This window comes from Kogia breviceps, chromosome 8, assembly GCF_026419965.1.
Source record: "Kogia breviceps isolate mKogBre1 chromosome 8, mKogBre1 haplotype 1, whole genome shotgun sequence".
Classification (NCBI taxonomy): domain Eukaryota; kingdom Metazoa; phylum Chordata; class Mammalia; order Artiodactyla; family Physeteridae; genus Kogia; species Kogia breviceps.
In genome coordinates, this window is record NC_081317.1 from 103,145,714 (window position 1) to 103,163,344 (window position 17,631).

The 17,631-nt window shown below is 44.3% G+C and overlaps 2 protein-coding genes across 8 annotated transcripts in view; both read left to right on the forward strand.

Annotated features, from left to right (window-relative positions):
• Nucleotides 1-6,178, forward strand: part of PIWIL2 (piwi like RNA-mediated gene silencing 2) — a 113,179-nt gene extending 107,001 nt beyond the window's left edge. For 3 of the 4 annotated variants that reach the window (XM_067039846.1, XM_059072464.2, XM_067039847.1), the window contains exons 21-23: nucleotides 2,518-2,771; nucleotides 3,221-3,328; nucleotides 4,347-6,178. In XM_067039846.1, the coding sequence (XP_066895947.1) occupies nucleotides 2,518-2,771; nucleotides 3,221-3,328; nucleotides 4,347-4,503 (519 nt within the window). In that variant the 3' untranslated portion in view covers nucleotides 4,504-6,178. Of the gene's footprint in view, nucleotides 1-2,517; nucleotides 2,772-3,220; nucleotides 3,329-4,346 lie in introns of those variants that run through there. The other variant, XM_067039848.1, reaches the window with a different exon arrangement.
• The window catches only part of SLC39A14 (solute carrier family 39 member 14), an 82,259-nt gene that overhangs the window by 23,679 nt on the left and 40,949 nt on the right, over nucleotides 1-17,631 (forward strand). Inside the window, exon 1 of one of the 4 annotated variants that reach the window (XM_067039852.1) lies at nucleotides 12,636-12,726. The exons of 1 other annotated variant lie outside the window; for it this stretch is intronic. The gene's annotated coding sequence lies outside the window, so the exon portion shown is untranslated. Of the gene's footprint in view, nucleotides 1-12,635; nucleotides 12,727-13,372; nucleotides 13,554-17,631 lie in introns of those variants that run through there. 2 more of the 4 variants (XM_059072475.2, XM_059072474.2) reach the window with 2 other exon arrangements.

The window sequence follows — 17,631 nt, forward strand, 5'->3', positions numbered from 1 at the left end:
TTCCTGCAGATACTTATTTTCTACTTGACCCTCACCGTTGTATTCAGTGCTAGGGATAGCAAGCCAACAAGCACAGTCCTGCTTCCATTAATTTAATGTTCCATGTATTTACCCTAGTACTGAAGTGATTTTTAATAATGTATATTTAATGTTTATGTTTCAGTATTGTGATTTGTCTCATATCTTGACCCCCCTAGATCATAGTCTTATCATTTATGAAATGAGAATGGACTAGGTGACCTAGAAAAGTTACCATTGTTGACTGTTATTATTAGATTTGAAAGCTCCTTATTAACAGGAATCATGCCTTTCACTTCTATTGGGATCTTACATAGGGCCAAGTATAACGTCTCACACTCAGTAGTTGGTTAGCAGATTTTAAAGAAAGAGGTAATATCAGTGAATACTTCAGACGAATTTGATTCTATTTTTCACTCCATTGATCTTGTTAGATCCCTTCCCTGTGCTTCAGAATATCTGTATTTTCTTGATCTAGTTCTCAACTTTTGTGTGTAGCTTAAAAAAATACATACACATACTTTATCCCTCTTAACCCTGAGAAGAAGAAAAGTAAGGTGGTCATTTACATCCATTTTTCAAGTGAGGAAACTGAGTCTTCAGGAGCACAGCTGAGGAGCAGCGCATTTGGACTCAGTCTCAGGTGTCCTGACCCCAGGTCCAGTGTGATTCTTCTCTGTTTCCTCATCTGTGAAATCAGGTTTTCTTCCAGATCTAAGTGCCTTTGTTACCCACCCTTTTACACAACATATCAGTTAGGGGTCTTTGGGAAGTCACAGAAACGTGCTAACTTGAGCAAAATGGGGATTAATTGGTAAGATCATGGAGAGTCTCAGAGGATTCGTGAGAAGGTAGAGCGTCAAGCTGGGAAATGGGTAGGGTTCCAGAAGCAGGAACCTGAAGAAGCACCACCACAAAGGGAAAAACTCCAAGTGTTTCTTATTCTCTGTTTAAGAGTCAGAGTGAGGGAGGAGTGTTCTGCTGGGGCAGTTTTGTTCCCCCAATGGGCAGCCTAGAGACATTTTTGGTTATAACTGAGAGAGATTGCTACTGGCATCTAGTGGGTCAGGAATGCTGCTAAACATCCTCTAGTGTCAGCCCCCAATTAAAAAAATTCACTGGCCCTACATGTCAGTAGTGTTGAGGTTGAGAAGCCGTGGATTAGGGGAAGGTACCTTGATTAATAATCGCACGAATTCCAATGTATCCTGTGGGAGGCAGGAGGACACTTAAAATGCTCTTACCAAAAAGCGGTGGAATAGATAGATGCTAGACAGCCAAAAACAACATAAAAACAAAAAAGTACAACTGGGGCAATAATTCCAATCTTGGAATGTGAAGATGAATCACATGTTTGTAAATACAGTACTTGGGTCTCAGAAAAAAAGGGACATTTATAAAATATTTGAATTTTAAACTTAAACTCCAAAAAGATGCTAGGTAATTATTTATCATTAAAAAGAGTTCTTTGAAATGAAACTTAAATTTTCATGTAGAGTAACCTATAAAGAATATGTAGTATAAGCCTATCTAATTCAATGATAAGTTAGGGTTTTGAGGGGAATTGTGAACAAAAACCTAGGATGAACCAAAATCAGAATCAAACTGTCACTAACTGAATTAAACCAAAGCACTTTATTTATTTATGTATTTCTTTGGCCATGCCACATGGCATGTGGGATCTTAGTTCACCAACCGGGGATCGAACCCGTGCCCCCTGCAGTGGAAGTGTGGAGTCCTAACCACTGGACCACCAGGGAAGTCCCTAAACCAAAGCACTTTAAAGAAAACTTCTAGTTTAAAATGAAACAGCTGATTTTTAAAAATTGTTGAAGTCACATACAACTAGAACATAATTATATTCTCTAAATGGGGAAAAATTATTTTTCAAAACTGATTCAAGCCAGCATTTAATTTGATTTGGATCCATGGACAATTTACCAGGACTGCTAATTACTTAGATATATGAAGAATGTTTCAAACTATACCTGATGGTAGGATAATATTTAGTAAAGGATCCCCTTTCATTTGTCAGCAACTTTGGTTGTTGCTGATACACAGAAACGTGAGGATGGTGGATCTGTGGAATGTGCAGTTATATGTTAGAATTTCTGCAGCAGTTCACCTTGTTTTTTGCCTAGACAGTAATTGGTGTTATATCCAAGTAGTAGGAAGATTGATTCAGCCCATAATTTTCCTTCCTTTTAATTGTTTTTCACACCGTTTCAGTATAAGCCGTATATATGTGACCCAGAGCTTGCTTATTTGGTTTCATAGTTCATAACACCTTTGGTGTACCAGACCTGTTTTACTATCCCGAGGAAGTCTAGAAATGACTAGAAGCTGCTTCTCCCTGCCCTTCCAACATGATGGCTTTGGGCCCAGCCGTCAAAGGGACCTACTGCCGTGTCTCCCGGTTGTTCGCTGAGTGAGCCTTTCTCTGCCTGTGGTCATTAGCCCCAGGGCCACACAGTTTACCTCAGCAGGGTGTTGTTTCAGGTGAACCACTGTCTCCCAGAGAAGATTGTGGTGTACCGTGATGGAGTGTCTGATGGCCAACTAAAGACAGTTGCCAGCTATGAGATTCCTCAGCTACAGAAGTGTTTTGAAGCTTTTGAAAATTATCATCCCAAGATGGTGGTATTTGTAGTTCAGAAGAAAATCAGCACCAGTGTGTACCTGTCAGCTACCGAGCACTTTGTGACTCCCTCCCCCGGGACTGTGGTAGATCATACAATAACAAACTGTGACTGGTAAGTGGGCGAGACACAGTATTTCAACAAGAATAGGTTGGAGAAGTTATCTGTTCCCTGGGTATTGGAATGGGGAGGTTGCCAAGAGAGATGTGGAGTGGAATCAGAGATTTTACTGTTAAAAAGTAAAATTTTTGAAACTATTTAAAAACACCCAAACCAACAATGAAGCTTTTACCTCTTAAGTATAAAATGTTGAACATACGGTCTTCTCCTGAGACTATGGGTGCTTCATCTTCTGCACGCAGGTGTCATTTCTACCGCCATTCTTAAATAGCCTGTTGAGTCAGGAGACCTCAATTCTCAGCCTAGTTTGGTCCTTGTATGTCCTTGGTCCAGTCGTTTGACCTCTCTGAGCCTTAGGTGAAGGAGCTAGAATGATCTCCAGGATCTTTTCCAGCTCTGGCCAAATCCAACTATACCATCACGTTGTACTTCTTCCTTTCTAGGGTGGACTTCTACCTTCTTGCCCATCATGTGCGACAGGGTTGTGGCATTCCTACCCATTACGTTTGTGTTCTCAACACTGCACGCCTGAGCCCTGATCATATGCAGAGGTGAGCTGACCAGTAACCTACTCCTCACTTGTAAATAATTCTGGCCAGTGAGCTAAGGCTAAGACCTGGAATTTTAAAACCACCGAATTAAACAAACTGGATCACTGGTTTTTGGCTTAATAATTTTCTGATTCTCTTTGGAAGCATTTTGAATTTATCTTTTGAAGTTGGATTTCCTAATACTCGTTTTCTCTTATATAATCAGAAAAGACAAATACTGCCCACTGTCAGGAATATTTACCCCTTGAGTTTCATCTTGTCTTTCATGATAATGGTATCTTTTTGAGGTGCAACTGATAATTTTTGTTATACACTAAAATTACTTGGAGACCTTTCAAAAAATACACCCAGCCTTCACGAACTCCAAGCATTCTGAGGCATTTGCATTTTTAAAAACTGCTTCTAATGATTATGACACACAGCCAGGTTTGAGATGCATTGCTCTTGCGCTCAGATTATATAAATACTTTGCTGGGGGTACTTACCTTTCTGCACCTTTTTCTTGAGGCGAAAACAAAAACATGTTCTCCTTGCTGTTTTCCTTGTTTTGATATAAAAAGAGGAGCACCTAGAGGCTTCCCTGGTGGCGCAGTGGTTGAGAGTCCACCTGCCGATGCAGGGCACACGGTTTCGTGCCCTGGTCTGGGAAGATCCCATGTGCCGTGGGGCGGCTGGGCCCGTGAGCCATGGCCGCTGAGCCTGCACGTCCGGAGCCTGTGCTCTGCAACGGGAGAGGCCACAGCAGTGAGAGGCCCGTGTACCGCAAAAAAAAAAAAAAAAGAAAAAAGAAAAAAAAGAGGAGCACCTGAAGTGGGAATTTCCCCATGCCCTCTTGACTTACAAATAGTGGAAATAGATAAAATTCCACTTAAAAATAATGATTCCCAAAAGTTGCATCATATATTCCTGTCCCCCAGTTTGCTGGTAAGTATGCTGTGTCACACACCCAGAAGTACATAATGTGCTCCAAATTGAAGATGGAAAGTGAAAAGGATCATGTTTTCTTCTTGGCCTACAGGTTGACTTTCAAACTGTGCCACATGTACTGGAATTGGCCTGGTACCATTAGAGTTCCAGCTCCTTGCAAGTATGCCCACAAGCTAGCTTTCCTGTCAGGACAAATCTTGCATCATGAACCAGCCATCCAGCTGTGTGAGAACCTGTTCTTCCTGTGACTGAACAATCAGGACATGGGCTGGTCAGAGCAATCAGACTTCTGAAGTCAGCTGTGCAGGATTAACAGTGACTGAAATGTTTTGTGTTGGTGTTTTCCCTTTCACCAACCCAGTAGAATAAGATATCTTTTTTTTCTTTTCTCTTTTAAACCTGATAATCACCAAGAAGCAGGTTCCACCCTAAAGATCAGCTAGAAATTGTCTTGTTGCCTTTGTAGAGCACATGGGGTAGTCTGCTGCTGCGTAGATGGGGTGGGTGAAGACAGGGGACCCTTTAGGAGCCTCCAAAGCCAACTTGAGCTGTAGAAACCCGCAGAAGCAGCGATTGCGCTTACAAACTCTGTTTACTAATAAGCAGTTCCCATTTCTGGTGCCAGAGGTGATAATGAATGAAGTCTTTGCAAGTTTCTTAAAGTAGAGAGCTACTTTATTTGGGCAACTGGGAAAGGTAAGAAGGCAAGGTTTTTCAAGATATGCCTATTGCTGGAAAATGTGAAAGGCATGTAGTAAAACCAGCTGGTGGGATAGTCAGGCCCTTGCTGACCTAATCTTCTCGAGGGATTGAGTTGATGACACGTGACTTGAGCTGGCTTTGGAAGAGGTGTTTAGCTATTCCTTGGCCTCCTAAGAGAGGCCAAATGCAGTTTTTTCTGTATATTTCAGTTGCTTTATAGTGTGCCATGTTGATTTCTTACTACCTCCCTCCCTGCCACCTATACATACACTCAGGCACAAAGACAGCTTTGCTCCTTCTTACTGATCTTTAGTAAGTTTCAGTTTTTTAAAAATTAAGCATCAGAACCTGTGAAATTCAGCAGCTTGGAAGGTTCATGATGGGGCATGAGCTTTTCTTGACCCTTTCTCCCCAGTGTGTCACCTACTTTTCTGTTGATATGTTTGCAAATTGAATCACTAATTTCCCTTGCTCAATACCTTCTTCCCGGCTGTTGGCTCATTTTGTTAGGAGTTCTTCTGAATCCATGTTACGATTTCTAGAAGTTGGCTTTGGGAAACATGACACTCCTTCCAAAGTCCAGACATTTCAGTTTAGAAAGTTGTCACTGTGTCTGTGGGTTTCAGTGTTGGGGAAGCACTGTTTCTGTGTGTTTATTTTTCCCCGTTTAAAAAATTTCCAGTCCCTTCAGGGCTAATTCAGTCATGTCTTGCTTTACCTGGGTTTTAAAAGACAGTTACATTTAATCTTTTCAAATTTGCATTTACTTATGTTTTGGTATGATGGCAGGGAGGGGATGAAGCAGAAATCCCTATTTTATATGACAGTGTGTGAGAAGAGAAACTTCAGCTTAAAAATCTTTAGAAGAAGAAAACTGAGCAAGCATTGCGTTGGCAGAGGCTGAGCGGCTCTGGGTGTCAGTGGTCTCAAGTGCACTTCGGTTCCGTTTGGAGTGAGGGACAGCGGAAGGCTGAGACCTGGGATTTAAACACCATGGACTCAGACACATTGGATCACGGGTTTTTGTTTTAACAGTCTCTGATTCTCTTTGGAAGCATTTTGAATTTCTCTTTTGAAGTTAGATTTCCTAATACTCATTTTCTCTTATATAATCAGAAAAGGCAAATACTTGAATATAATACAAAAATTTCACTTTTTATTCCTGGTTTTCTTGTCTTGTTTTTTCAGTCTTAATGTGAAATGACTGGGTCATGGGGTGGGAAATAAATAAAAACAAATTGTATAAATGTGTAGTTGTGTTTGAAATAATGTCATTGACATAAAATATTGATATAGTTCTTTTCCTTTGTAGAGTGGTAACACTTGTTAAAATTACTAATTTGTTACTAGGCATGCTGGATGCAGCTCCAGTATTAGTACCCAGGTAATTTCACTGAGATCTGGCAGTAAGATTTCTTGGAAAAGACGCTAACAGTCTTACTTCTGGGACAGATGAGGCAACTCTGTGTGTGTGTGTGTGTTTTGTCTTGTTTTCAAAAACCTCTTTTCCCATCAGACAATTTCTGTTAGCCTAAGTGAGAGCCAGTTCCTAAGGGTGGCCCTCCCTTCTCACCTTTTCCTAATGCTTGCCCTTCTTTGCATGTACTTCATGGTGTGTCTGTAACCTTTAAAAATACCTTCCCAAAGCTCCCTGGCTGCTTGCCTCACCACTACGTCCTTTTCTATTTATTTAGAAACTCCATCTTAAATGATGCAGTGCTTCTTGAACTCGTTCTTGAAAGAACCCAATTTCTTTTTTTAAAATTTTTTAAAATTTAAAAAAAAATAAATTTCTTTTTAAAAATTTATTTATTTATTTATTTATTGGCTGCATTGGGTCTTTGTTGCTATGTGGGCTTTCTCTAGTTGGCGGCAAGTGGGGGCTACTCTTCTTTGCGGTGCGCGGGCTTCTTGTTGCGGTGGCTTCTCTTGTTGTGGAGCACAGGCTCTAGGCCCCTGGGCTTTAGTGGTTGTGGCTCGCAGGCTCTAGAGCGCAGGCTCAGTAGTTGTGGCACACGGGCTTAGTTGCTCCGCGGCATGTGGGATCTTCCAGGACCGGGGCTCGAACATCATATGTTGATGCTCAACATCATATGTCATTAGAGAATTACAAATTAAAATGAGATACCACTGCACACCTATTAGAATGGCCAAAATCCAAAACACTGACAACACCAAATGCTGGTGAGGATGTGGAACAACGTGAACTCATCATTGCCTGAGGGAATGCGAAATAGTATAGCCGCTTTGGAATAAAGTTTGGTAGTTTCTTACAAAACTAAACATATTTTTATCATATGATCAAGCAGTCACACTGCTTGGTATTTGCCCAAATGAGTTTACAACTTTTGTCCACACAGGAACCTGCACATGAATGTTTAAAGCAACTTTATCCATAATTGCCAAAACTTTTAAGCAACCAAGATGTCCATCAGTAGTTGAATAGCTAAACTTTGGTATGACAAGACAGTGGAATATTATTCAGTGCTGAAAAGCAATGAGCTATCAAGCTATGGGAAAGACCTGCAGGAAACTTAAATGCATATTACTGAGTGAAAGAAAGCCAATCTGAAAATGTTACATACTGTATGATTCCAACTATATAACATTCTGGAAAAGGCAAAAACTATAGAGACAGTGAAAGGGGTCAGGGGTTATGGGAGAGGAGGGATGAATGGGCAGAGCACAGAGGATTTTTAGGGCAAGGAAACTATTCTGTATGGTATTGTATTGGTGGATACATGTTATTATATAATTGTGTAAACCCATAGACTGTGAAACACTAAGCATGACCGCTGATGTAAACTGGGACTTTAGGTGATAATGATAAGTTGATGTAGGTTCACTAATTGTAACACACGTATCATTCTTGTGGCGGATGTTGATAATGGGGGAGGCTGTATGTATACAGGAAATCTTTACTCTCTGCAAACTGTGCTGTGAACCTAAAGCTATTCTAAAAAATACATATTTTTAAGAATGAGTAAGTGTGGGGCTTCCCTGGTGGCGCAGTGGTTGAGAATCTGCCTACCGATGCAGGGGACACGGGTTCGTGCCCCGGTCTGGGAAGATCCCACGTGCCGCGGAGCGGCTGGGCCCGTGAGCCATGGCCGCTGAGCCTGCGCGTCCGGAGCCTGTGCTCCGCAACGGGAGAGGCCACAACAGTGAGAGGCCCGCGTACAGAAAAAAAAAAAAAAAGAATGAGTAAGTGTGGATGTTCCTTGCTGGTCTAGAGGTGAGAATTCGGTGCTTTCACTGCCCTGGCTGGGGTTCAATCCCTGGATCCCTGGTTAGGGAACTGAGAATCCCCCAAGTTGCACAGCACACAAAAAAAGAAAAAGAATGAGTACGGGAGACTTCTGGCAACACGGCAGACTTGAGCTGACCGTATATACTGATGAAGGTTGGCCAAAATAGAAAAAAAAAATTTTTTTATGTTAAGTAGCTGTGTTTTCAGGAAATGGAATGAGGGAAGAGAGGAAGATGGGGGGAAGGAGGAAGGAGGGAAAATATTGGGGCACAAGAAAGAAAGGGAAGCCAGAGTGGTTATAGTTGATGCCAACACAGCATCCCAGGGTTATGGACAAAATGCACGGACAGGAGCACTGAGCTTTTTCATTTCAGATAAGGATAGAAGATGCAGCCTTAGACCCAATGAGGTGCAGGATTGCTGTGTGAATTCTCCTAGATGAAGAGAGTTGGAGCCTGGAAGGGGAGTAGAGTAGAAGGTCCGTGCCAACCATCCTGGGGCAGCAGCAAGAAAGTTAGAGGAAAGGCATTTATGAGAAATCCCCAAGCTTGGGCCACAGACAGGTGTGTGCAGCCTGAATTCATATTAGCATGTGGAAGGACCACATGCTGACAGATTACCATGAAGATTGGCCCAGACTGGTGAGAGCCCAGAGCCCTGGAGAAACAAATAATCAACTGGATTGCAGCACACAGAGGTATAAATGGGAACTATGGAAAAGAAGATATAAGAGAGAATGAGAAGATCTAATAGGAGTTCCTGCAGGTTAAAATAGAATAAGCCATACAATTATGGATGATATAAAGACAGAGTTTTCCAGAATGAGAGACAAATATGAATCCTCTACCTGAAGCAACTCATTGCAGATAAAGAAAAGCGCACAACCACTCCTAGATGTACTGTAGTGAAACTACAGAACACCAAAGACAGGATCTTAAAAACAGCCAGAGAGATTGCTTATAGAAGAAGTTAGACTGGCAGCAGACTTGTTATCATCCACAACAGATGCTCAAGACAAAAGGAATAATAACTTAAAAATGCAAAGTCAACTTGGAATTCTGTTCCCATCTAAACATTCATTCAAAGATGAGGACTGGGACTTCCCTGGTGGCACAGTGGTTAAGAATCCGCCTGCCAATGCAGGGGACATGGGTTTGAGCCCTGGTCTGGGAAGATCCCACATGCTGCGGAGCAACTAAGCCCGTGTGCTGCAACTACTGAGCCTGTGTGCCACGACTGCTGAAGCCCGCCTGCCACAACTACTGAAGCCTGTGTGCCTAGAGCCCGTGCTCCGCAATAAGAGAAACCACTGCAGTGAGAAGCCTGCGCACCACGACGAAGAGTAGCCCCCACTTGCCTCAACTAGAGAAAGCCCGCGGGCAACAGTGAAGACCCAATGCAGCCAAAAATAAATAAATAAATAAAAAGATGACCAAAATAACAATATTTTCTAATAAAGATCAGAGGAGAAATTAATGAGATAGAGAATAGAAAAATAATACAGAAAATCAACAAAACCAAAAGTTGGTTCCTTAGATTAACAGAATTGGCAAACCTTTAGCTAGATTGGCCAGGGGGAAAAAAAAGAATAGAGAGGACTACTAACCCTACAGAAATTAAAAGGATTATAAATGAATACTATGAACAATTAAATGCCAACAAATTGGGTATCTTATTATTATTATTTTTTAATTAATTTATTTTATTTTTATTTTGGGCTGTGTTGGGTCTTCGTTTCTGTGCGAGGGCTTTCTCTAGTTACGACAAGTGGGGGCCACTCTTCATCGCGGTGCGCGGGCCTCTCACTATCACGGCCTCTTTTGTTGCGGAGCACAGGCTCCAGATGCGCAGGCTCAATAGTTGTGGCTCACGGGCCCAGTTGCTCCGTGGCATGTGGGATCTTCCCAGACCAGGGCTCGAACCCATGTCCCCTGCATTACCAGGCAGATTCTCAACCACTGCGCCACCAGGGAAGCCCCTAAATTGGGTATCTTAGATGAAATGAACAAATTCCTGTAGATAACTTGCTACTGAACCAAGTGTTATTTTTCCCAGTTATCTTTTTTTGCCTGCTGAAACCATCGGATGATAACAGAAATGACGAATGTGGCTTCTAAAGATGTTTTCTTTTGTCTGACAGAGTGTGGAGTGCTAGTCCTCTGACATGATTTTGGGTAAACTAGAACCTTCACATTCCTTCTGATCCTCTTGAATTCGTTAAGACATGCCACAACATAGAAAACTCATTTTTCCCCTTAAAGTGTCTTAGAAACCTCACCATTGGTTTCTCTCTTCAGTCTCTCTAGAGCTCGCCTGACAGCTGGGGGGTGAAAGGGCGATCTTTGCCCCACCCTGCTGATCAAGTTGTCTACCTTGTCAACACACCACAGAGCGGGCTTTGATTTTGAGTCCCGAGTCCCACTTTGTACACTCTCTGGGCCAGGGTCTCATTTCCCTGGCTTCTTCCTCAAGGCTGTTCCACTCACTTCAGCTACAAGAAATCTGTCTGCATATCTTTTGAAAGGGCAGGCGGCTGTGGCATCTTGTCAGAAGAGAAATAGCAGTCATGAAAATGTCAGATTTTTATGTTTACTTCCTTGAATATTGCCCAACATCAAACTTTTTGTGAGCCGACCTGTTCAGTCATCCAACTAATATTTTATTGAGCATCTGTTATGTGCAAGATTTATGTTAGGGGATGCAGGTATATACAGAAATCTTTGGTAAGCAAGACAGATTAAGGTCCAATAAAGAGGTTAGAGATGGAAATGAAATAATTTTTAAAGGGAAAAGCAAGTACATAAACCATATAAAATGTTTTAATTCTGTGAATCATGATCCAATGAAATCAATTTAGTGGGTTTGTTATCACTTAAAAAAAATAGAACCAATATAAAATATCAGAATGTTGACTATACTAAGGAAGTTTTGTAAGATTTTTGTTCGCTATGTTGTTATTTGTACTGGAGATGCAGTGTAAAATATTTTTTACTGTGGGTTACAGTAAAAAGAGTGTGAAAAGGTAGGTCAGATATGCTTCAGGAGATTCAAGAATCTTTCTGAAGCGAGGTGGCTTTGAAGAGTTAGAATTTTAACAAGTGGAAATGGGGAAATAAGAGGGAAAAGGGCTATATTAGGTAGAGAGAAAGAATTGGGGCTCCAAACCTGGCACTAGGCAGGAAAGACTGCGGGACAAGGCAGGACTTTGGGTATACCTAAAGAATTTTGTGTGGGGGTGGCTATGGAGAGTTAAGACCTTTTGATTTTTAGCTGTGTTAATAATTAATTGAATTCCCTAATGGATTACTGATAGCTTATCAGCTCTGGTGGACTTTGGCAGCTCTACCCCTTGCTGGTTGCAAACAAGTGAGAATGCTGTGATAGGGCCTGTGGTGGGGTGTCTTGTCCTGCCTCCCCTCCCGTTTCTCTGAAGGTACCTCCCCCCACCCCTCCGTTTGTAGTATTGACACATTGCCTGGAAGAGCCTTTGGGATTGCTTTTAGACCTCAGTTTTTAAAGAAGAGTTTAACACCTCTTTGTAATATGTATTTATGGACTTCAGACTTTTCAGAGCTCCGTGTGTTAGAAGCATGCTTGTTTTACTTAATCACTGGGTGAGTTTCTCATTCCTTTTCCAGAATTTCAAGAAAAGGAAGGCATGCTAGAGACTGGTCCATTTCTGACAGCCCATTGGATTTGGGGTTGAGAGTCCCAAATGAATGACATAATGTCTGAAAAATACTCGAGTTTAACCAAGAAAGACAAATATAAAGGGTTATTACAAAGATGAAGGGGCTCTGAGGGAGATTCTGCAAGAGATACAATTACTTTGAAATCTCTTGGAAAATGAGAGGAATATCACCCCACCTCTTACTCAACTGGAGCACTGTAATTGCAGGGTGAGGATAATTAAATTTTAGAAAAACCCACGGCCCAGCTAGTCTCTTCAAGAGTGGCATAAACAATCTGGCCTGCTCTGGCTTTGCTTCAGTGCTTTTTCTCTTTTTCCCTCTCTACCTTCCTCCTAAGGAGGAACAGGCTGCCACCGAGGCCTGGATTCTTCCTTCCACCCAATCTAGGGATTGTCTCCTTTCATCACAAGCACTGCCATCATGGGCCTTCCTTTCCCCAGGACTTGCAGAGTGGGATGTGGTCCCCCTTCCCTGTGCAAATACAGAGACACTTAGTGTCGGCTGAGCACCAGTCATTGAGCTGGAACAGGGACTTGGGTACTAACAGGCTACAATTCTGCTTGGAAAGCCCTTCCTTTGGGTCCCATAGACCGAGGTGGCAGCTGGCTTAGCTGCAGAGGAAATAATCGTGATGTCCAGCAGAACAGAACAATGGGAATTTAATGGGTGGTTTATTTTCTCAAGAAATTTGCATTTCCGAGGCTTGATATACATCTCAATAGAACTCCTCCACATCAGAAAAGACTCCTAGGACACTCCTCACACAAAAATTAACATTTCTCCCAGCTTTCGGTTAAGCAGTCTGTGGTGCGACATCTAATTCGAAAGTGAGTATAATATGGCTTATTTAGAACTTGAACAGGAATTTTTTGTTCTTTCGTCTGGTGGGAAAGTGCAGAAAAAACATTATCTATGGGTACGTCCCCTCCCATGGAGTATTTCAGAATCGAGCTTATTACATTAATCAGAAGTGTTAAAATAAACACACACACACACACACACACACACACACACACACACACACACACACACACACACACACACACACACACACACACACACACACACACACACACACACACACACACACACACACACACACACACACACGGTGGGTAGCAGTGTTAACTCCGAGGAGATGGAGGCCGGGTTGTGAGAACTTCCCACGTAAGGAGGGAAAGGTCTTAATGGGAGGTTTCCAGAGGAAGGAGGAGCCTGTGGGATGGAATTCGCGGTAGCGTTACGAGATGAAGCTAGGCTCTCGGCGGGCTAGGCGAAGTGCGCTGGCTCGCCCCGCAAGCCTGGGCAAGCCAAGCGCTGGTCGGGTCTAGCGGGCGGCTGGCAGTCAGCTCACACACGTATCCCTACAGCCAGCCAAGGCCCCACGTGGCAGGCCCTGGGGAGAGTGGGGTGGGGCGGGGGCGGGGCGGGGCGAGAGCGGGGGCGGGCCCGGCCGTGACGCGCAGGGTATATAGCGGGGCATGCGCGCCGCGCGGGGGAAGGACGCAGGCCGGGGGGTGAGGGCAGGCGGGCTCCCTGCGCTGGCGCGCCGTTCTAGCTGCGCTGCTGCTGCTGCTGCTGCCGTCGCTTCGGGCCGCCCGAAGGCCTGGTTTGTGAGGGTGCGCCGAGCCAGGTGGCGTCCGCCCAGCTTCAGGTGAGGTGGGGAGGGCGTGCGGGAGGGGCGGCTCCATGCCCCGGGGATAGGGCATCGTGCGCGGGAGCAGTGCGCCTCCGGGGCTCGGGGTCACCGGGTGGGGGTGGGGGCACGGCTGCGCAGAGGACCCTGAGCCCGGCCGCGGTTTCGGAAGTCGCTCCGGCGCACCCGCGTGCGGACCGGGACGCTGGATGGAGGCGACACCTGGCTACCTGGCCGCGGTGCCACGACGATGGTTACTTGGTGGCGAGGGAAGAGAAGGCGCAGCTACGGTCCCTTTGGTTGGAGAGCGCGGGATGTGGGAGCCGGAGCAGGATGTCTTTTAGCCGCACTAAAAGACTGAGAGGTTTCCTGGAGCCCATGAACTCGAGCTCAGAAAAAGCAGAGTAGATGGGCAAATCTGGTGGGCAGCTCACGGGGCGGCTCTGATGGTGCACTGGAGTCTGGACTTTGCTTTTCAGGAACTGAGTCCCTCACCCCACCCTGGCCAGACCGCCTCCCAGCTGGAGATAAATGACCCGTATCTTCCGGGCCGGCCCGGAGCAGGAGCTGGAGGATGGCAAAGGAGGGACTAACTAAACTCCGACCTGGCTTGTCCCGTGGGCATGGCTTTTTAGCTCTTTTTGGTCCCTACCGACCGGGTTAGGTGGTCTGGCTCAGGCTGCCCTCTCTTGGTGGGTTAGGGCAATGGGAAAAAATACCATCCAAGCAGTTTACAGTGTGATCCTGGGGTCCAATTGAGTCAATCAAGAAATTTTCCGCAGCTCTGGCTTGTGGCTTCAGTTTTGAGGATCTAGAGTCTGCTAGGGCCTGGGTGTCCGTGAGTATGTGAGCATGATTTGGAGAGTGGCTAAGGGCTCTCCTGGGGGCCTAAGAAAGGGTGGGGGGAGGAGCAGCTTTGACCTGACCGTTCCTCCTGGAGCCTCCCTGGGCTTGGTTTTGTCTGGAGTCACTCTTTCCTAGGAACCCCAGGCCAGTTAGGTCGGCTGCTGGGAAGTGGTGGTGGTAATGTGGTGGGTACTGGCCTGGCTTCCTGGCCTCTATCGCAGCTCTGCTCCTAACTTGCCCTGTGTCTGGAAGAAGGAGTCAGATAAGATCTGTGGTCTCTTGCCCATAGCATGTACGATTAATCCTTAACTCTTAAAACGAGAGCCATAAAAACCGAGAGAAACTTAATGAAGCAAGAAAAAGAATGTCGAGAATCATAACTTTTAGCACCTGAAATTGAAAACTGCATATTCCATTTCCTGTTGGAGGCTCAGAGGTGAGTTTTTCATAAATTGTGTGATAGCCACTATATAGACTAGTGGTGCTCTTCCTGGGTTGCAGGTATGACTAGAGAGCACCAAACATAATGATTGGCCTTGTCATTTAGGCAAGAAGACTACGTTGAGGTACCAGGGCCCCGGGGCTCTCAGTATTTCATCACTTCAGTATGTAAATACACAGTGCCTGGTCTGTGCTTGGCTCTGCGCGTGGCCACTGGAGAGTGCAAAGAAGGGATGGGGCCTGGCTCCTGGAGGCACTTGTTGTGGGGGAGAAAGAACATCCATACATGAGGAATAAGGTAGCAACACAAGAGAGGTCACACTGTTGTGTTTGGTCAGGTTCAGAGAAGACAGCACTCTACTAGAGATGGTATAAGGTGACAGGAGAATTCCAGGCTTTTGAGCCAGGTAAATCTGTTCACATCCTGGCCCCATCACTCTCCAGCAGGAGACATTTCTTAACTTCTGTAGACCTGTCCTCACTGCTGTGCATCGTGTTGTGGTTGTGCCTGGAGCATAGCAGAGGTTTGTGATCATCTACATCGTCATTATCATCATCATCTCCGGGATGGAGTGGATTATTTAGGGGGTCCCAGGAGCTGATAGGTAGGTTGGGTTGTAGGAATGGTATGAGCCCAGACGTAGGGTTGATTCATCACCTCTTGGGAACATGGATGCAATTTCCATGCCTTTCCGGATAGGCCTCTTTTCAGTGGCCTGCCAGGGATTGTTCCACATATTCACTGTCCCACAAAGACTTTTTTTTCCACCTTTGGTTTTGGGAGCTACTTTGATTCTTTCAGGTAACGGAGATACTCCTTTCCCGGGCTGATAATAGGCGGGTAGGACTAACACTGCGAGTGTATATGCACGCATGCGCGCATGGGTCTTCGCGCATGCGCACGCACAATAAATTATCAGTCACAGGACTGGTTCGGTTTTCAAACCCCTTCCATCATCTTCTCTTCCTTACCTGTTCACACCTCACTGAATTCCAGGAGGACCGTCAATCCATGTCCGGTATTTACAGGATCTTGTGATCTAAGTGGCAGTGCCATGAACAGATGTATATGTCTGGAAATCGGGATCTTCTCCAGAATAATTCAGCCTTTTCGTACTTGATGCCTGCAGAAAATAACGCTTAAGCATTTTGCAGAACCACCCATGATAGGATATTGAACTGGAGGGACTTTGGGAATCTTCGAGTCTAGGCCCTATGTTTTACAACTAAAGAAACTGGATCTAGATAGGTTAACTGGTGTTGTCAAGTCACATTGTTTGCTAGTGGCCAAGAGGCTTGAGAGGACCAAAGAAAGGTGCAGTTTTCATTCCTAAGTGTGATGGTAAAATTGCTGATAATCCTAGACTTTTCCTTGAAAACATGAAGAAAAAGGAGCCAGTTGTCCCTGTGCTTATTTGGGAAGTTCTCTGCTTGTGTGGATAGAAATTTCTTCTGGAGGAGTCTTCTCCCCTCTCTTCCTAGCTCCCTGGAGACATAGGAGGGTGGGGAGAGGCTGAGGAAGGATCATGATGATGGGGCTCCAGGCAAGACTCTCGATGTCTACAATGTGACTTTGCTGACCTCGAGGCTGACGGCCTGGCAGAATGCCTGCAGATAAGGAGTCCAGAGTCTACCGCCAGCCAGGGGCCTCGTGCCCTCCTTGGGGCAAGCAGGGCAACCTCACCACAAGGTCTCCGAGGCCCAGCTGCCTTGTTCTCACCCTTACTGTGGCCATCGAGGCTCCCGGGGGGGACCACTTGTTGGGCCCCAGGTGAGATCCAGAGGCAGAGCCCCCTTTGGGAGGGAAGGTGGCCACAGAATCAGCGTGGAGAGCGCGCTTGGTATGCCCCTATGTTGGAAACCAAATTCCCTGCCTCAGATCTGACTGCATCACCAGGCCTTCTAACCTTCTCCAGCCTCAGGCCCAGGAGAGTCCTGAGGTTTGGTGGAATGAGAATGTGACTGTCCTGAATATTACCATTGGGTCCCTAGAGGCTCTTACTCAATGCACTCAGAATTAGTAATTAATAAAAAATGTCAGCTAAACGTTGGGAATTTTTTTTAAAATCCCTGTTTTAAACAATTCATTTTTTCCTTAAAAACATGTGCATGCACTTTTTTCTTCCAGTTTTATTGAGATATAACTGACATACAGCCCTGTGTAAGTAAGGTGTACAGCATAATGGTTTGATTTATATACAGTTATGAAATGAGTACCACAATAAATTTAATGAACATACATCATCTCATAGAGATAAAAGATTAAAGAAATAGAAAAAAATTTTTTCCTTGTAATGAGAACTCTTTAAGATTTAACTCTCAACTTTCATATATAACCTACAGCGGTGTTAATTATATTTACCGTGTTGTACATTACTTCCCTAGTACTTATTTTTCTTATAACTGGAAGTTTGTACCTTTTGGCTGCCTTCATCCAATTCCCCCACTCCCAATGTGCATATATCTTTATTTGCCAAAGCTTGATTTAGGGCTAAGCCTTTTTCTTTGGGTCTCTAGGTCCCCTATTTAAACTTGCAAATTGTTTGTATATAAAAATCACACCTGTGATTTTTTTGTTTCTTTTCTTTTATTAAATTTTTTTCACCATATGTCAATTATATATCAATAAAACTGGAAGAAAAAAATTTTTCACTAGGCTATATATTCACATAGTTCAAAGATCGGGAGGATAAAAAACTTGAAAAAGCAACTACACACCCCCCCTCACCCCATACAGTGAAAAGTCTCACCTCTGCCCACCCCACCGCATTTTTACAAATGCTGTAAGTTAACATTTTAGGCATTGTTT